This window comes from Lingula anatina, chromosome 5 (assembly GCF_051362555.1).
Source record: "Lingula anatina isolate TDL-2025a chromosome 5, LinAna3.0, whole genome shotgun sequence".
NCBI lineage: Eukaryota > Metazoa > Brachiopoda > Lingulata > Lingulida > Lingulidae > Lingula > Lingula anatina.
Genome location: NC_141771.1, coordinates 9,985,185 through 10,000,487, shown reverse-complemented (window position 1 = coordinate 10,000,487; position 15,303 = coordinate 9,985,185). Strand labels below are relative to the sequence as shown.

The 15,303-nt window shown below is 36.2% G+C and overlaps 1 protein-coding gene across 6 annotated transcripts in view; it reads left to right on the top strand.

Moving 5' to 3' along the window:
* The window catches only part of LOC106150733 (ATP-dependent translocase ABCB1), a 37,650-nt gene that overhangs the window by 6,866 nt on the left and 15,481 nt on the right, over positions 1-15,303 (top strand). Inside the window, exons 1-11 of one of the 6 annotated variants that reach the window (XM_087013605.1) lie at positions 5,290-5,993; positions 6,671-6,727; positions 7,509-7,547; positions 10,535-10,629; positions 11,343-11,593; positions 11,834-11,919; positions 12,815-12,986; positions 13,395-13,566; positions 13,930-14,054; positions 14,514-14,688; positions 14,977-15,201. In XM_087013605.1, coding sequence (XP_086869731.1) covers positions 5,948-5,993; positions 6,671-6,727; positions 7,509-7,547; positions 10,535-10,629; positions 11,343-11,593; positions 11,834-11,919; positions 12,815-12,986; positions 13,395-13,566; positions 13,930-14,054; positions 14,514-14,688; positions 14,977-15,201 — 1,443 coding nt within the window. In that variant the 5' untranslated portion in view covers positions 5,290-5,947. Of the gene's footprint in view, positions 1-5,289; positions 5,994-6,670; positions 6,728-7,508; positions 7,548-10,034; positions 10,217-10,534; positions 10,630-11,342; positions 11,594-11,833; positions 11,920-12,814; positions 12,987-13,394; positions 13,567-13,929; positions 14,055-14,513; positions 14,689-14,976; positions 15,202-15,303 lie in introns of those variants that run through there. The other 5 variants (XM_087013606.1, XM_087013608.1, XM_087013609.1 and 2 more) reach the window with 5 other exon arrangements.

Below are 15,303 nucleotides of genomic sequence, written 5' to 3'. Positions count from 1 at the left end.
AGTGATATTATACAAGAGTAAGACTATAAATGGGCATGTTGCTATTGTTATTCTAGTGCAAGCCTACTACGGTAGGTTAAAAGTGAAAGGTCATGGTGACCTGATGCAAAATGCCCTTATATGGAGATTTCCTATCAATCGCTGCATGACTCCTATAATGTGAAAATAACATAGTGTGTTTATGAAGTTAAAAGTGCATAGTGATTTCCCATATTACCCCCCTCCCCTTCCCCATTTTGTCATCATTAATTAAGTCTGATGCTTCATATAAGCTGGCATCATTATATACAACATTTCTTTCAGTGTCCTTGCTTTGAAGGTGACAATGATTGCACCATCACCAGAAATGTGTTCTAAAAATATAGTACCTGTTGAATGGTTTTGTGCACACAAGATAATTTGTGGTGAATAAATGTAGATGCAACGACTTTAGGGGGATTGCACCATCAAGCTGTAATCATCAGTAATTTTAAAATCATAAACACATAATTACAAAAATACTTAAGATCCTTTCATTGTACATTGTACATTTAAAAGATCTGAAATATTTTTGTAATTACATGTTAATGGTTTTCACAGATAAACAGGAAACAAATATAATTCAGCCAGAAATGCCTGATAAAAAAATACATTTATATGTTCAAGACTTTAATTTTAAAAACATATAATATAAACAGTCCTCTCTCATTTATATGTTGTTCTCATAAAGTTACCAATTTCAGGAGGTCACTTGAATGGACATTTTCTGTTGTGTCCCCCATTTCAGAAGGTCCTTTCATTGTACATTGTACATTTAAAAGATCTGAAATATTTTTGTAATTACATGTTAATGGTTTTCACAGATAAACAGGAAACAAATATAATTCAGCCAGAAATGCCTGATAAAAAAATACATTTATATGTTCAAGACTTTAATTTTAAAAACATATAATATAAACAGTCCTCTCTCATTTATATGTTGTTCTCATAAAGTTACCAATTTCAGGAGGTCACTTGAATGGACATTTTCTGTTGTGTCCCCCATTTCAGAAGGTCACTTGAATGGACATTTACTGTTGTGGGCCAGCCATGACAGAGTCAATACTGGCTGACTATATTACTATTGTTAAAATTCCTCTAGGTTATTGTTAAATGGAACATTGGTCCATGGATACGGCATTGTCCACTTTCCTTAGATTGATTGACAACATTGTAAATTGATAACACTTGCAGGCCAATAAACAGAAGTCACCAGTTTTCAAAAGGTTTTGTTTTCATTTCATTCCACTCAAAAGCTATTGAAAATGCTCTTGTGCAGGTGAATTGCTGGGTCACTTTGTGTGAGGGATTTCATTGGCTTTATATTTTATCGACCATTAAGTAATTTCATTTTGTAAATACCTTACACCAGACTTTAAGTTAATTTATTCATTAACCCGAAAGCTCTTGTCTGTGTTTCATGGTTCAGGAAAGGGGAAAAATTACTACAAAGGTATACCTGTACCTATTTTGAAAAATGAAACGTGTTGTTTTTAAAGTTTATACCAAGTTTGAAAGAAAAAATTCTTAATATTTCTGGAGATCAGGAAGGTGTTAAGAAAGTGCAGCACTCTTAAACCATATCATAACCATATCCGTATCATTGTATATATTAATGGAGACACACCTGGCTGTACGTATTGCTGTCACCTAGCTCTTGTCTGTCACGATAAGTGAAAAGCAATATTGCTGCATTAGGTGCAATACAGTTGATTTAAAGGTCACCGTTGTTTGAGGAGTTGTTTTTATATATCAGAATATAGATTGGTATATGCTTCCTATATGCCATACTTAAATTATTTACAACTCAATATCTATTATCAGTTGTTAAATGTATCAGGGAAGAAGAAACAATACAGAAGTATACCTGCATGTAAATGTTTTACAGTATTATTAATGATACCTGGCACAAGAGATTTAAAAAAAAATTGAAAAATTGGGAAAACATTTTTTTTTTCGCTTTTATTAATAATGAGAAATTGGGAAAGCATTATTCTTAGCTTTTATTAAACAGGGTTTTCAGGCCTGGCAACATAACAACTATTCTGTGCAGTTTTGGCTGTTAGTTTTCTTTTCTTTTTTCTTTATCCTTAACTGTTGATATTATAAATAGATATACGTTTAACTTAAGTATCAGATGTTTGCATTTTGATATATAATATATCATTATGGATATTATTATCATGTGTCATGTCTGAGATGGACATTTTTTGGTCAGTCTGTAGGATCTTATTCTGTGAGAAAAAGAAAACCTTGATAGATTCCCCTGCCATCTGTTCAATTAGACTAAAGAAAAGTGTATATTTGAAACTGCAGCACACCTCACAAAGTGTAAACAGTGATAATGGAACAAGGAGCATTTACACTAGGGAAAACTCCATATATTGTGCGATCCAGGTTGGCTAAAAGTATATTATGGAATAGGCCAAAATCTGAATCTTACGTCTGTAAAAAGGTATGAACAGCCCTCCAGTATATAATCTCAAGTATAAACTCATTTATTAAGAATTTTTTTATTAATCAACATCCAGTAATGGATGTTGATTAATAAAAAATCAGTAATGGATGTTGATTGCTGAGACTATCATATCAAAATAAACCTCCAGTTTAAGTTGAAACAGTACCAGCCAGCATGGTAGATGCCTATGAGAACAAGTAAAGCCTAAGTATTTAGCAGTGTAAACACTGCAGGTAATCTCCATTGATCTGATAACTTCCTAATAAGGCAATGTCACAGTGAACTGAACATATTTGTAGTATATGTATACTGGTATATAACTGTGACATCACCGCAGAGAGACACAGCATGTGTTGAGATAAAATTACCCTCACTGTGTGCTTTATGATGTATAGATTGATTAGTGTATAAAACAATGGCAAAGGGGCCAGTTTTAATCTTGGGGTCACTATTAAGGTTTTGGGAGGTACAAAATTATGTAAACTATTAATGACTTGAGGATGGTATATTTCTTAGCATCTGATTAAATAACGTGAAGTAAGTTTGTTGCTATGACCACTAGTTGATAAGAGTAATTCATAAGTTAGTGTGTGGCCTGAAGGCTATAAATAGCCTTCGCGGCCTGATAAGACATTGTGATAAGGACATCAGTGGACAAGTGGTAGATATATATAATAATGATGCATATTTGTACTAGTATTTTTAAAAGATAGTTTTGGATGTGTTTTGGGCACTAAAGCCGTCACTGATGTGTTTATGTGTTACAGTGTGTGTGTGTGTGTGTGTGTGTGTGTGTGTGTGTGTAAGAGAGAGAGAGAGAGAAAGATAGGGAGAAAGAGAGAGAGAGGGGGGGTCAGCACATCAAAGAATGCAGAGAATGCGGGTCATGATACAAATGTGTTCATTGATCCGTAATAGTTCATGCATACCTGTAAGAGTATGTTCAATGGTATGACCCAGGATGTAGACATCAATACAGCCTTTCAAATTCATGCTCTGATTAACCAGCTCTGACAGCCAATAATAGGTTAAATTTTATTGTAAAGCACAGTGAAAAAAAAAATATTCCCATATAATACATATAGTTATTTTATACGGGGGATATGTATATATTCATATTTCTTTATACTAGGTTATAACAAAAGCCATATTGGATACTAGCTTCATATAGCTAATATCCTCAGCTGACAAAATGTAATTTTTTTTCTCAGTGAGGAGAACCATAAAGATATTTCGTCACCAAATGTCCTGTTTACAAGGACAGAAGGGTGCTTAAGCCCATTATTTAGTCTAAACTGCATGAGATCAGGTTTATAAATAAATTCAGTCCACCTGGTGTAAAGTTTGCTCATTACATGAGAGAAAAAAAAACCTGTGATCGTGGATTAAGCATTTAAGTCATTCAGTTGAAGCCGGGTGCCTTTAAAACCCATTACCAAAGATGTTTCTTTCTTTATTTTAGTACTCAACTAAAGCTTTCCTTTCCTGCCCAACAGCTGAAACTTGAATTCGCACTTCTGGCTTGCAACTTAGTTTCAATTTTTTTCTGTCCAAATACATCCTTTATTTTGACTTTCCTAAAACATTTGTCATACACATGACTATAATTTTAGTTTTCAAAAAATTTGAATAATTTAAGATAAAATCACTCAGTGAGCGAATAAATAATTGATTTTGGCTCAAGCTTTGAAATGTGTTATTTCAATGACACTTCAAATAATAATATCAAAATGAAGGCAGTTAAAAGGAAATTTGATTTTCCATTATTTGAATATGAGGTGTGTAAATATTGGTCTGTGTTGTTTAATGATGGTAGCCCTAGAGATGGCACATGTTAAGCTCTGTTATTTACAATATCTGGTGAGACAGATGGGTCTGGTGATTGGACATGAATGTTATGGGGGAGGTTTCTGTTATTAGCAAGACTAGGGTAGCAGTGCACAGTCATTTATTTGCTAAATACTGGTAACATCCTAATTTGGGCAAAAAAAAGGGCTTGGCATAGCCAGATTTTGCAAAATACTGAATATGTACTACCGCATATATATGTATCCTTATTTGGGAGAGAAAAGGCTTTACATTGTTAAAATTTAACCTAATGTTCAATAATGCTAAATATGTATATATCATAGTGTGGAAGAGAAAAAACTTTGCATAGTAAAATTTAGCCAAATGCTGAATATGTAAATGTATATCCCCCCCCCCCTTTTTTTTTTTGGTCAAGAAAAAATTCTGAATGTTTGCCTTTTCTACATTAAATAAAGATATATATCCTTTTGAACAGAATTACCCATAATCCATATTTAAAAATTAATTAATATCAACTGTTTTGCTTGAAATAATTTAATACTTTAAAAGACCTTAGAGGAACTAGTAGTGAGGGTAGTATATGTGTACAATACAATTTATAATTAAGCACTACAAAACCTTCACAAGCAGTTTCCTGGTTAGTTCCTTTTAGTGTGACAGACAGCACAACTGTTAACATAGCTTACAAAACTAGTGGTCAGCACATATCATTTCTAATGCTGACATAAAGAAATTATAAAATCGTGATATTTTTGTGTCAATAATTCACCCACTGGTCCAAATAAACATATTTCAGTCAGACGGGACATTTATCCCTATTCTGTGAATTACTGTTACAGTATTAAACACTGTCACTTGAATGTAGCATCCAGGGGATAATGAAATTAGCTGCCATGTTGAGTCAGCAGGAAAAAAAAAGAATCCTAGATAAAAGTTCGAGATGAAGTCAGCAATGGTGATGACATCATATACATGTAGATTAACGGCATGGCCATTTATAAAATGAAGTCAGCTTACTACTAAGTACTACTACGTGGATATATCCATTTTGTACAGAAGATTTCTATGTGGGGATTGGCAAACCACATGTATATAAAGAAGGAGACCATTTTATACTAACTAGTAGGTGGATAACCCAGGGAGTTTTGTATTTTGTATTGTTGCCTAAATAGGGTCACACATCCATACTGACTCTGCTATTGAATGAAGTCGCCCCATGTGCCAAGTGACTGGAAGAGATCGGATTTCATTTGAGCTCATCTTTATAACTGAAAGCGACATTGACCATTTCATTTTGTTAATGTTTTATTTGCTTTAACTCCTCCACTAGTACATGTACTAGTATTTTGGATTATACTTGTGAGACAAATCATTTCAATAATATTGAAATATTCACAAGAAGAATCTATAGAAGAGAAGATTACACTGCTGAATGCAAACCCAGTGGTATTCAGAATATTGGAATTCAGCACGTGGACTAGCCTGTTAGTATATCTGTATACAGTGTAAAGTGAGAAGAGAAGAGAGATAAAGAAGACTACATGTAGCACAGCTGCTGTAGAAATAAAAGAGCAGTCTCATACTAGATTGTATACGGCACAGTGACTGCCACTACAATATCAAAGGAGTGTGGAATCTTATACAAAGGAAACTCCTAAAATAATGGATGGAACATATAGAGTAAGACAACAGAGTGATGATGTGGAAGGTATGTACTAGTACATGTGTTTGTGTGTATGTGTGTGTGAGAAAGAGATATTGTTGCTGGATAGTGGCATTGTAGATGACATACATGTGCCTTCAGGTGTGTTTCTGTGCAAGATGGGTGCACGTGCTAATCTACCGATGCTTGTACAATTATAATGTCAGTGGATATTGGAGAATGTTTGTGGATATTTGAGCATGTAAGTGCATCTCTTTCCTGTATTTCACTAAGAGTGACTGATAGCTTGTTTGCATGAAAGAAGGTTAGGCCTACAAATAAGAAGGGGCACTTTTTTTCCCCCGCCTTTAGTCTCCAATGTGATGGCAATTAAGCAGACTGATAGTTATTTAAGCATGTTCAAACTCAATTATCAAGTGCCACTGCATGTGTTCAGCTGTTTTAATGGATGTTGACATTTTAAAAAGAAATCTAGTCATGAAAAACCATCTGAATGACATAAATGCTAATGGCTTTATTACCTCCACTAAGGAAGTGGGTAATACATTTTCAGTATGGGGTTGGCTGGTCTGTTTGAATATATATCCAGTGGTATCTCAAAAAGTATTACTAGTACTAATAAACTTATAACTGACATAATCATTTTTATTGCCTTTTTCTGTGACAGAGGTGTCTGATCACTTGGAATGCTTTCTTAGTAGTGCACTGATTTGTCTTTTCAGGTAACCAACCCGACCAGACCTCTTCTACTGGAGTCGTGGTTATAGGAATGGAAAATGGTAAGGAGACACTGCTATATAAGAGCTTGTATTACATAATGTTATATAATAGATAAAACTGCACCTTTTGTCTTTACTAGCACTGAAGAAAGTATTACACATTTTTAGTAATCTTTTATAAGTTCTATACCAGTATGGTCATTATAAAAATGCAAAATAAAGGCCTACACAATTTCCAGATTTAAATTGATATGCAGATTAGTTAATGTTTTATTAAGTGTGAGTATTAATGATATTTCATTATGTTTTGAGTCTAAATGTTGCTGATGATTTACATGCTTTTCTTGGTTATTTGAATGATTCTATTTTGTAGACTATGAAATGGCCCTATTCATACACACCAAACCATTTTGAGACTGGGTTTTGAATCTTTTCCATAAATTCATGAGTGTCCATCTGTCTGTTTGTCTATCTGTCTATCTGTGTATCTATTTGTATCAATATAGTGTGAATATTTAAAGAAAGAGATAACAAGTGGTATTTTGACATGCATACAGACATAACAGGGTGTACTACTGAACACAATTGCAGCTGTCATCTCTAACACATTTTGTTTTCCTCGTGACCTGATAGCTTGAAATTGTAGGTATACAGTGATTTACTGGATCAGTAGGACAGTCCAAGATTTGAAACTCTCTCTCTCTCTCCAAACATTCTAAAGGACAGACAGACAGATTTATAATTCATCATGCAGATCAGTACACATACACCCGTATACACCTTTGAGGCAGCCGCACATGGTTGCTCTGAATTTCTTAATTCTTTTCTCCTCAATTAATAGGGGGGCAAACACGTGGAGAAGGAAAAAGAAGCATTTCAGGTATTTTCTTCCCTAGCAGTGCTTGTGCTCTTGTTTTATTGAGTTGGTCCCCCTCAGTAGCTAATACCTTCATCTTTTGAAATCATTCCTCTCTGTGAATTGATACTTTGTGATCTGTGCACTATGTAAACAGTGGATGAATGTCATATTTTTTCATAAATTATTATTTATTATTTTTAAAATCAAAAATGTACTTATCATAGGAGTAGAATGTTATACAATTTTGTCAGTTTTTTTTTATTTTCATTTATTTTGTTATCATGTTCTTTTATTTTTTTATTGATTCTCTAAATTTTAGTTTCATATGTGATTGTCGTTTTAGCCCAGTGATCATGAATTAATAAAGTTGATTCTTTAAAAAAGACCTGTATACATGATTAAAATAATTATTATTACTAGTAATGATCTCAAATGCCAGAAAGGAATTATTCTAAGAAATCTGTAGAAGCTGATACCTAGATGTTACATGAAGTTTGCCTGCTTCAGTCTTAACTTGTTTGAAAAGTTTTTGCTTTAGTGTGTATACTAGTAGATGACTATTTTAAATGGCAGGGAAGAACTCAGGGTTTTTTTGAATTGTAACTTATTATTTAGAAGTGCTTGCAGTTTTTCCCTATACAAATGAATAAAGATCTTATCATACCAACCTTAAATTATGAATGTTCATAATCCAGTTCAAAAATTCCAATGGTACTAGAGGAGGACATGTAATTTTCTATTGATGTTGAGCTTATGAAAGCAGCTTTCAGCTTTGAATTGCACTTAGTTTCAAGAGGGAGTTCTGTTCATGACCCTTGCACTACCCATTATGCCTCAGTTTTATGTAGAAATGTATGTTATGTTTGTGGGTGTGTATGTGTGTGAGAGAGAGAGAGAGAGAGAGAGAGAGAGAGAGAGACTTTTTGAAGAAAATGTTGCAAACATTAAAAAAGACATTACAATTGATAGCACTGGCTGGTCATTACTGTGATTCAATATTTGGCTCTAAATCTAATTATACAACTAAATGTCAACTCAAGTGAAACAAGTATTAGAAAACTTGGTTCATACATATTATTATTTAGACCATGGACTTACAAGTGATCTTCAGCATAACAATTCTTATTAACCCTGGTCCTCTTCGTAGATATATATATTCTGGGCAGTAATGGCACTTAAAGGTGGCAGTGCCTCCATTAGCTAAGCATGCGATAAGTCTCTGTGATTGTTTTATCAACAAACCAAGCAAGGTGATTGCTGATATTGATTATCAAAGTAATACTTACCAGAGAGAGCATCTGGCCTGCAATTATCATAATGTTCAGCTCTGGTATAAGTCTTACCAAAGAGCTGCCACAGCCATATTGTATGTCTTGGGGCTAAGACACAGGTGTCGTCACTCAGTGGCCTTGTTCACACTGGGCCGGGATAGACTGAATCTGTGAAGGTTTCATTGTTGTGATTGCAGTCAGGTCAGTGGAAGCATAGTACATGTCCATCCAACAGCTGTTTAGTGTTCACATTTGTTTTAGAACAGTTTGTAGTATTGCTGTGCGGCCACCAGTTTGATTTCAATAAGGACTGCATCTGGCCATATGTCATTTCCGTCAGTGCAGGTCCTGGGTGTCTTTGTGAACTGTGGCCATCACTTGTGCAGGTTTGCATGTGGCGAAGTCGTGAGGAATTTCATTAGGGATTTTGCACATATACGGAAAGTGAAGCAGACTTCTGATAAGTCCGAGCTTTGGACTGGTCCAGGACGTAGGCTAGTCATCAGACGGCGTATGTACAGTTGATTCACTGAGGATTTTGATATCTGAGTTACAGCAGCGAGGTCCTTTCTGGAATACAGCTCCTGGCATAGGAAAAATATAGCATGTGTATTGTGCATATCTACTATATATATAGCACTATGTCCGGGATTGGTGTGCTGTGTAGTCTGATATTCATGAGGAATTCCATTAGTGGACTTGATCATCACTTATATTATAAATTGTCTCAGGATTAATTAATTTATTGTATTCTGTGGACACATGGTATTTGGATTGTGATCAAGGACTATTTGGTCTGGCATATACAACTGTTTGCCTGCATTTATATGGTTTGTCATGATTAAGTAATGTCTATTCTTCAGTTAGGTTTGGCTCATTTTCAACCTGTGACAGCAGATACTTGGACATATGGCATATTTCTTAACTTGTTTTTTGTCTAGCTTAAGGAGTTTTTTCTAGTCATTAATGTCAGCATAAATTATCAGTGATCAATAGATTTTGTTAACTGTATTCTTGTCATGGTTGAAATAGATGTGGATCTTGACTCCCATGTTGTGGGGCATTAATCATTCTTTTTACAAAGAGCAAAGTTCTAATAATAATTCCTTTGAATGTGTCCAATTTTAGCAGGTTATAAAATATTGATATCATTTAATTTACCCAGAGATTCACTGCTGGTTTTCCTGTGGTACAACGTTGTCAAGCAATTGTTATAGGTATATTTTGTCCGTCACTGATAATCTTGGATGGATAAGGTATCAAATAGTATTGAGTTTCTGCTGATGTGAAGAAAGCAGTGAATATACACACAAGGCATTCTATTAAAATAAAGGATTCTCGTGACACCTTGGATCCTAAGTATTATCATGGATTACACTGCTGTACCATTAAATGAACAAGACGGAGAGGTGAAAGAAGGTAAATGGACAGCTTAATTGTTAAATCAATAGGTAAAGGGGAATATATCTGAACAAAGTCAAGTATGATAGGCACTCTGTTTCATTGAAGATCTCTTACAGTATCCTTATTTTCAGTGTGGCACCTTGACCCCCCTACCCCCCCCCCCCCACACACACGTACACACACACACACACACACACACACACACACACACACACACACACACACACACCTGTCTACCTGCTGCAGATTTACCAGTGTTATGTTTTCCTCCGAATTGGAGAAAAAAGTCAAGGTGAAAAACAGCCCTGATATTTAGTTTCATTTTTTTTCCAGGCTCCGCCAACAAAGTTTCCCCAGAAGATCCAAAAGAAGAAAAGGATGAAAAGAAGAAGGAAGAGCCAGAAAAGATGGTCGGGGTATTTGAGATAGTAAGCTCAGTTTTCTACATTGTTTGACATTTTTGGCCTTTTGGTGAATAGATGCATGATTGTTAGCTTGTAATTCTTAAGAATCACAGTACTGTCAAATGTCATGATAATGTTTGTTGTTTGTGTACATACATAATGTACTGAATTGACCAAATCTGTAGATTTTTACAAAGCACAGATACAGGTCTACCCAACTACCAGACTCGGCACTGAATGATCCTGAATTCACTGGTAGATCAGACCACACTACCCGTTTTCAAGGTGTCGCGTCTGATACTGTGTAATGCGATCTGACACACACCTTGAAAACGGGTAGTGTGGTCTGATCTACCGGTGAATTCAGGATCATTCGGTGCCGAGTCTGGTAGTTGGGTAGGCCTTTGATATATTAAAAATTTTATGAAGAAAGTTCAGTATGATCCTAATTCAGTAACTTGGGTAAGGAAGAACAGACTGCATGTTTTGGAGAAAGGAACAGCACTCCCGATTTTAATGCGAAACTGTTTTCCTGACATCACTGACAGGTTTATGGTACTTGTCAATAATTACTTTGCCAAACACACCTTTTCTTAGGTACCCTGGAAACTGCACATGGAATGATAAGGTTCTTCATTCTCCACTCTGCCTATGCCAAAACAACAATCCTGGCACATCCTGAATTTTTTTTTCTAAAGAAACAATAACTTGTCATTGGTGACCATGGTGTATTTCAGTTCCGCTTTGCCTCTGGCTTTGACTACTTCCTGATGAGCATAGGGAGCCTGGCAGCCATTATACATGGACTGGCCCTGCCGTTGATGATCGTGGTCTTTGGCGATATGATTGACTCCTTTGTGGGAGATGGGAGTGTGGTTACGCGGGCCTTACAAGCATGCGCTGACAATGCTGCAGCCAATAATATCACTACACAGTCCTCTGTTACATATAATGAGGAATATTTCAGAAAGAACCCACAGGTTTTGGAGTGAGTGCTTTTTTGTTATAATTGTAGTGATTTCCATTCTTTTCACTGGTCTTGCCCTAGTATGAAATTACTTTTAACCAAATGGCTGTGTTCTTCTTTTAGGTAAATCAATTGAACAAAATCAGTGATATAATTGCCAGAAAAAAATATTAAAAATAATAATAATAATAAATGAAGTAATAAGTGCTTTGATATTAACACCTAAAACTGCTTATGACTGGCATATTCATTTTATTTTAGGGGATGTTGTCAGTTGATCAATGCCACAGGGTGCACCAGCAGCAACATCCTGGACCAGATGACAACTTTTGCCCTCTATTATGTGGGTGAGTATTTCGCATAGCACACTGCTGTACTGTGTCACACCTAACACACTGCTCTACTGTGTCACACCTAACACTCTGCTCTACTGTGTCACACCTAACACACTGCTGCACTGTGTCACATCTAACACACTGCTCTACTGTGTCACACCTAACACACTGCTCTACTGTGTCACACCTAACACACTGCTGCACTGTGTCACACCTAACACACTGCTCTACTGTGTCACACCTAACACACTGCTGCACTGTGTCACATCTAACACACTGCTCTACTGTGTCACACCTAACACACTGCTCTACTGTGTCACACCTAACACACTGCTGCACTGTGTCACACCTAACACACTGCTCTACTGTGTCACACCTAACACACTGCTGCACTGTGTCACACCTAACACACTGCTCTACTGTGTCACACCTAACACACTGCTGCACTGTGTCACATCTAACACACTGCTGTACTTTGTCACACCTGTTACTTGCTGGTTGCTATAAACCATACTGGCAACTATCTTGCATATGGAGGATATTGCATTTACTACAACATATGATGATTGTTTGTTTCTGTTTGGTGGGCTTGGCACTCTTTATCTTTACAATTGCGTGTTGAGCAACATTGTGCAGGTCGGATGTCACTGGAGACAGGTAGGGACTAAGAAGGCAGGGAGGGGGAGTGTCAACAACTTTTTTTTGACCACTGACAATGTGAATGCTACTTAGTTGTCAGTATAGACCGGAGAAGATGTCAGATTGACAATGAAACATTTCTAAGTAGAATCGCATATCCTTAGTTTAATTGTGGTCTAAGAACCTTTACCTGTGGTCAAAGAACCTTTACCATCTACCCCTGTGCATTTTTTAATTAAATTTTATACCAACTTGTTATTTTCCCCAGGTATTGGTGTTGGGGTGATGGTGTTCAGCTACCTGGAGTATTCCATGTGGACCTGGTCTTCTGAGAGACAGGCACACACCATCCGCCTGGCCTTCTTCCGCTCCGTGCTCCACCAGGAAATTGGCTGGTTTGACACACACGAGCCAGGAGAGCTGAATACCAGGATGTCTGAGTAAGTGGTCACTTAAAGTGCATTCACAATGAAAGTATCGTACTAGGTAGATCGATCCAACTCTGCGGGGACACTGGCTGAATGCAATCAGATTAACTGAATGACAAGCCTCCTTGAGCAGCATGAGAGTTAATCACCCCACAAGGGAGTTTTCAGAATTATTCTGATGGAAATTCATCTGTATAGTATTGCCACTGGCTTGGAATATGCCAAGATTTTCAAAAGTTAGGGTAGAAATTCAAAAGTTTATAATTCATCCAACATGATTGTTTTAAATGAATTGGGCATTGAGACTTCTTTAAAAATGAGTACTTTATAGCAGAAAAATCTCACCAGGTGGCATGTTATGGTAGATTGTGTTTGGTGGTCCTTCATGGCTTATATATATTTTTACTTTTTCTTTTTCAGTGACATCTCTAAGATAGCTGCAGGTATTAATGAGAAACTGGGTCAGTTTTTCCAGGGGATAGCAGCCGCCCTCGCCTCTCTCATCCTGGCATTTGTGAAAGGCTGGTTACTGACGCTGGTCGTACTGGCTGTCAGTCCGCTCATCATTTTGGCGTCAGGGATAATGACATATGTGAGTATTGAATGAATTGTGAAGCAATTTTGGGTTCTTAATCAATAAACTTTTCAGGAAGGGAAGGGTGGACAGTAGCTTTTGTTATAGCTTTTCTCAACATATGCTTTACATAGGGTATGTGATATTAAGCCAATTTTATTATTTCTGCGTAATTGGAATTCCTTCATGACTGCATGCGGTAAAAAAGTATAAATTATGCATAAAGCCAATTAAGATTTGTCTTGTCGATTTTTTTCGGTGATTTCATTAGTCTTCACTATGAATCATTGGTTTCTTTTTATAATATAGTTAAGATTAATTTTCACAGCTTATCATAGCAGTGACTATTGGTTAATTGTCTTACATTATTTACTTTCACAGCTGACCACCCAAATGACCAGCAATGAGTTGACAGCCTATGCCAAGGCAGGCTCAGTTGCAGAAGAAGTACTGGGCGCTATCAGAACTGTGGTAGCATTTGGAGGCCAGGATAAGGAGTGTGACAGGTAGGCATGTTTGAGACTGATCTGATACATGGAACAGTGAATTCATTTGTGCCAGATTGACACTTTTATTGATAGATTATTTTACAATTTGGGACTAAGTTTGAAAACTACATTTAACAGGTATATTAAATGAGTTTGAAATCAGCAATGACAATAACAGTAGTAATGTCAGAAATTCTAACTTCAAAAAGGAAAAATATTGATCCATGATAATGCTGTAGTTTAAATTTTATCCCAATTACAGCACAACACTGACAATGACAAGAAGTCTGATATAGAAAAACAAGGAGCTTTTATTTATTTTAGATTAAGCTACTACTAGGTCAATACCATTAAATTATTATATAATGATATTTTATATAAAAAAATATTATCTGTATTATTAATATTATTGCAAATAAGGTAAGCAAATAACAGTGATTTAAATCGATATGTCATTTATTATTACTTTTTTTCCAGGTATAACAACAACCTTGAAGATGCCAAGAAGTCAGGTATCAAGAAGGCCCTGACCACAGGGGCAGGGATGGGGTTCACCTGGATGATCATCTTTGGGGCCTATGCCCTGGGGTTTGGGTATGGGGCACACCTGGTCAGAACAGATACCACCTACACTGTGGGAAACATGATGCTGGTATGGACTGGAATATTATCTTAAATGTGTTTATAGATTTATATTGTATGGTGGATAATAATGAATATTATTAGGGGACAAGTTATTGAAGTGAGATTTTCTGTGGAATTGGATTTTATGTGCATTTTTGATACTTTTCCTTCCAGGTCACTTAGGTCATCTTATAAATTAAGTCAGGAAAAGGTCTAAATGTAAATTGATTGCCCAAGTTGAATTTTGTTATGTTCAAAGTTTTAAGTTATATGTAACCTTATTACATGTACCCCTCCTCCTACTCCTGTCTTGTAGGTGTTCTTTGCTGTGATCATAGCAGCCTTCTCCCTGGGGAACGCCACTCCAACCCTGGCCAACTTTGGCACGGCGCGTGGTGCCGCGTACGTCATCTACCGTATCATAGACAAAGTGCCAGAGATCAACAGCGACTCTGGGGAAGGGACGAGACCGGACTCTGTGAGGGGAGAGATTGAGTTCAAGAACATCCACTTTAAGTATCCGTCCAGACCTGATGTGAAGGTATAGTGTATTTTCTGCCACCGTCATAACTTATTGCCATTTTGGAAAAAAAACAGAAGAATTTTATCAATAATATCCTGATCTGTTGAAATTAATATTTTG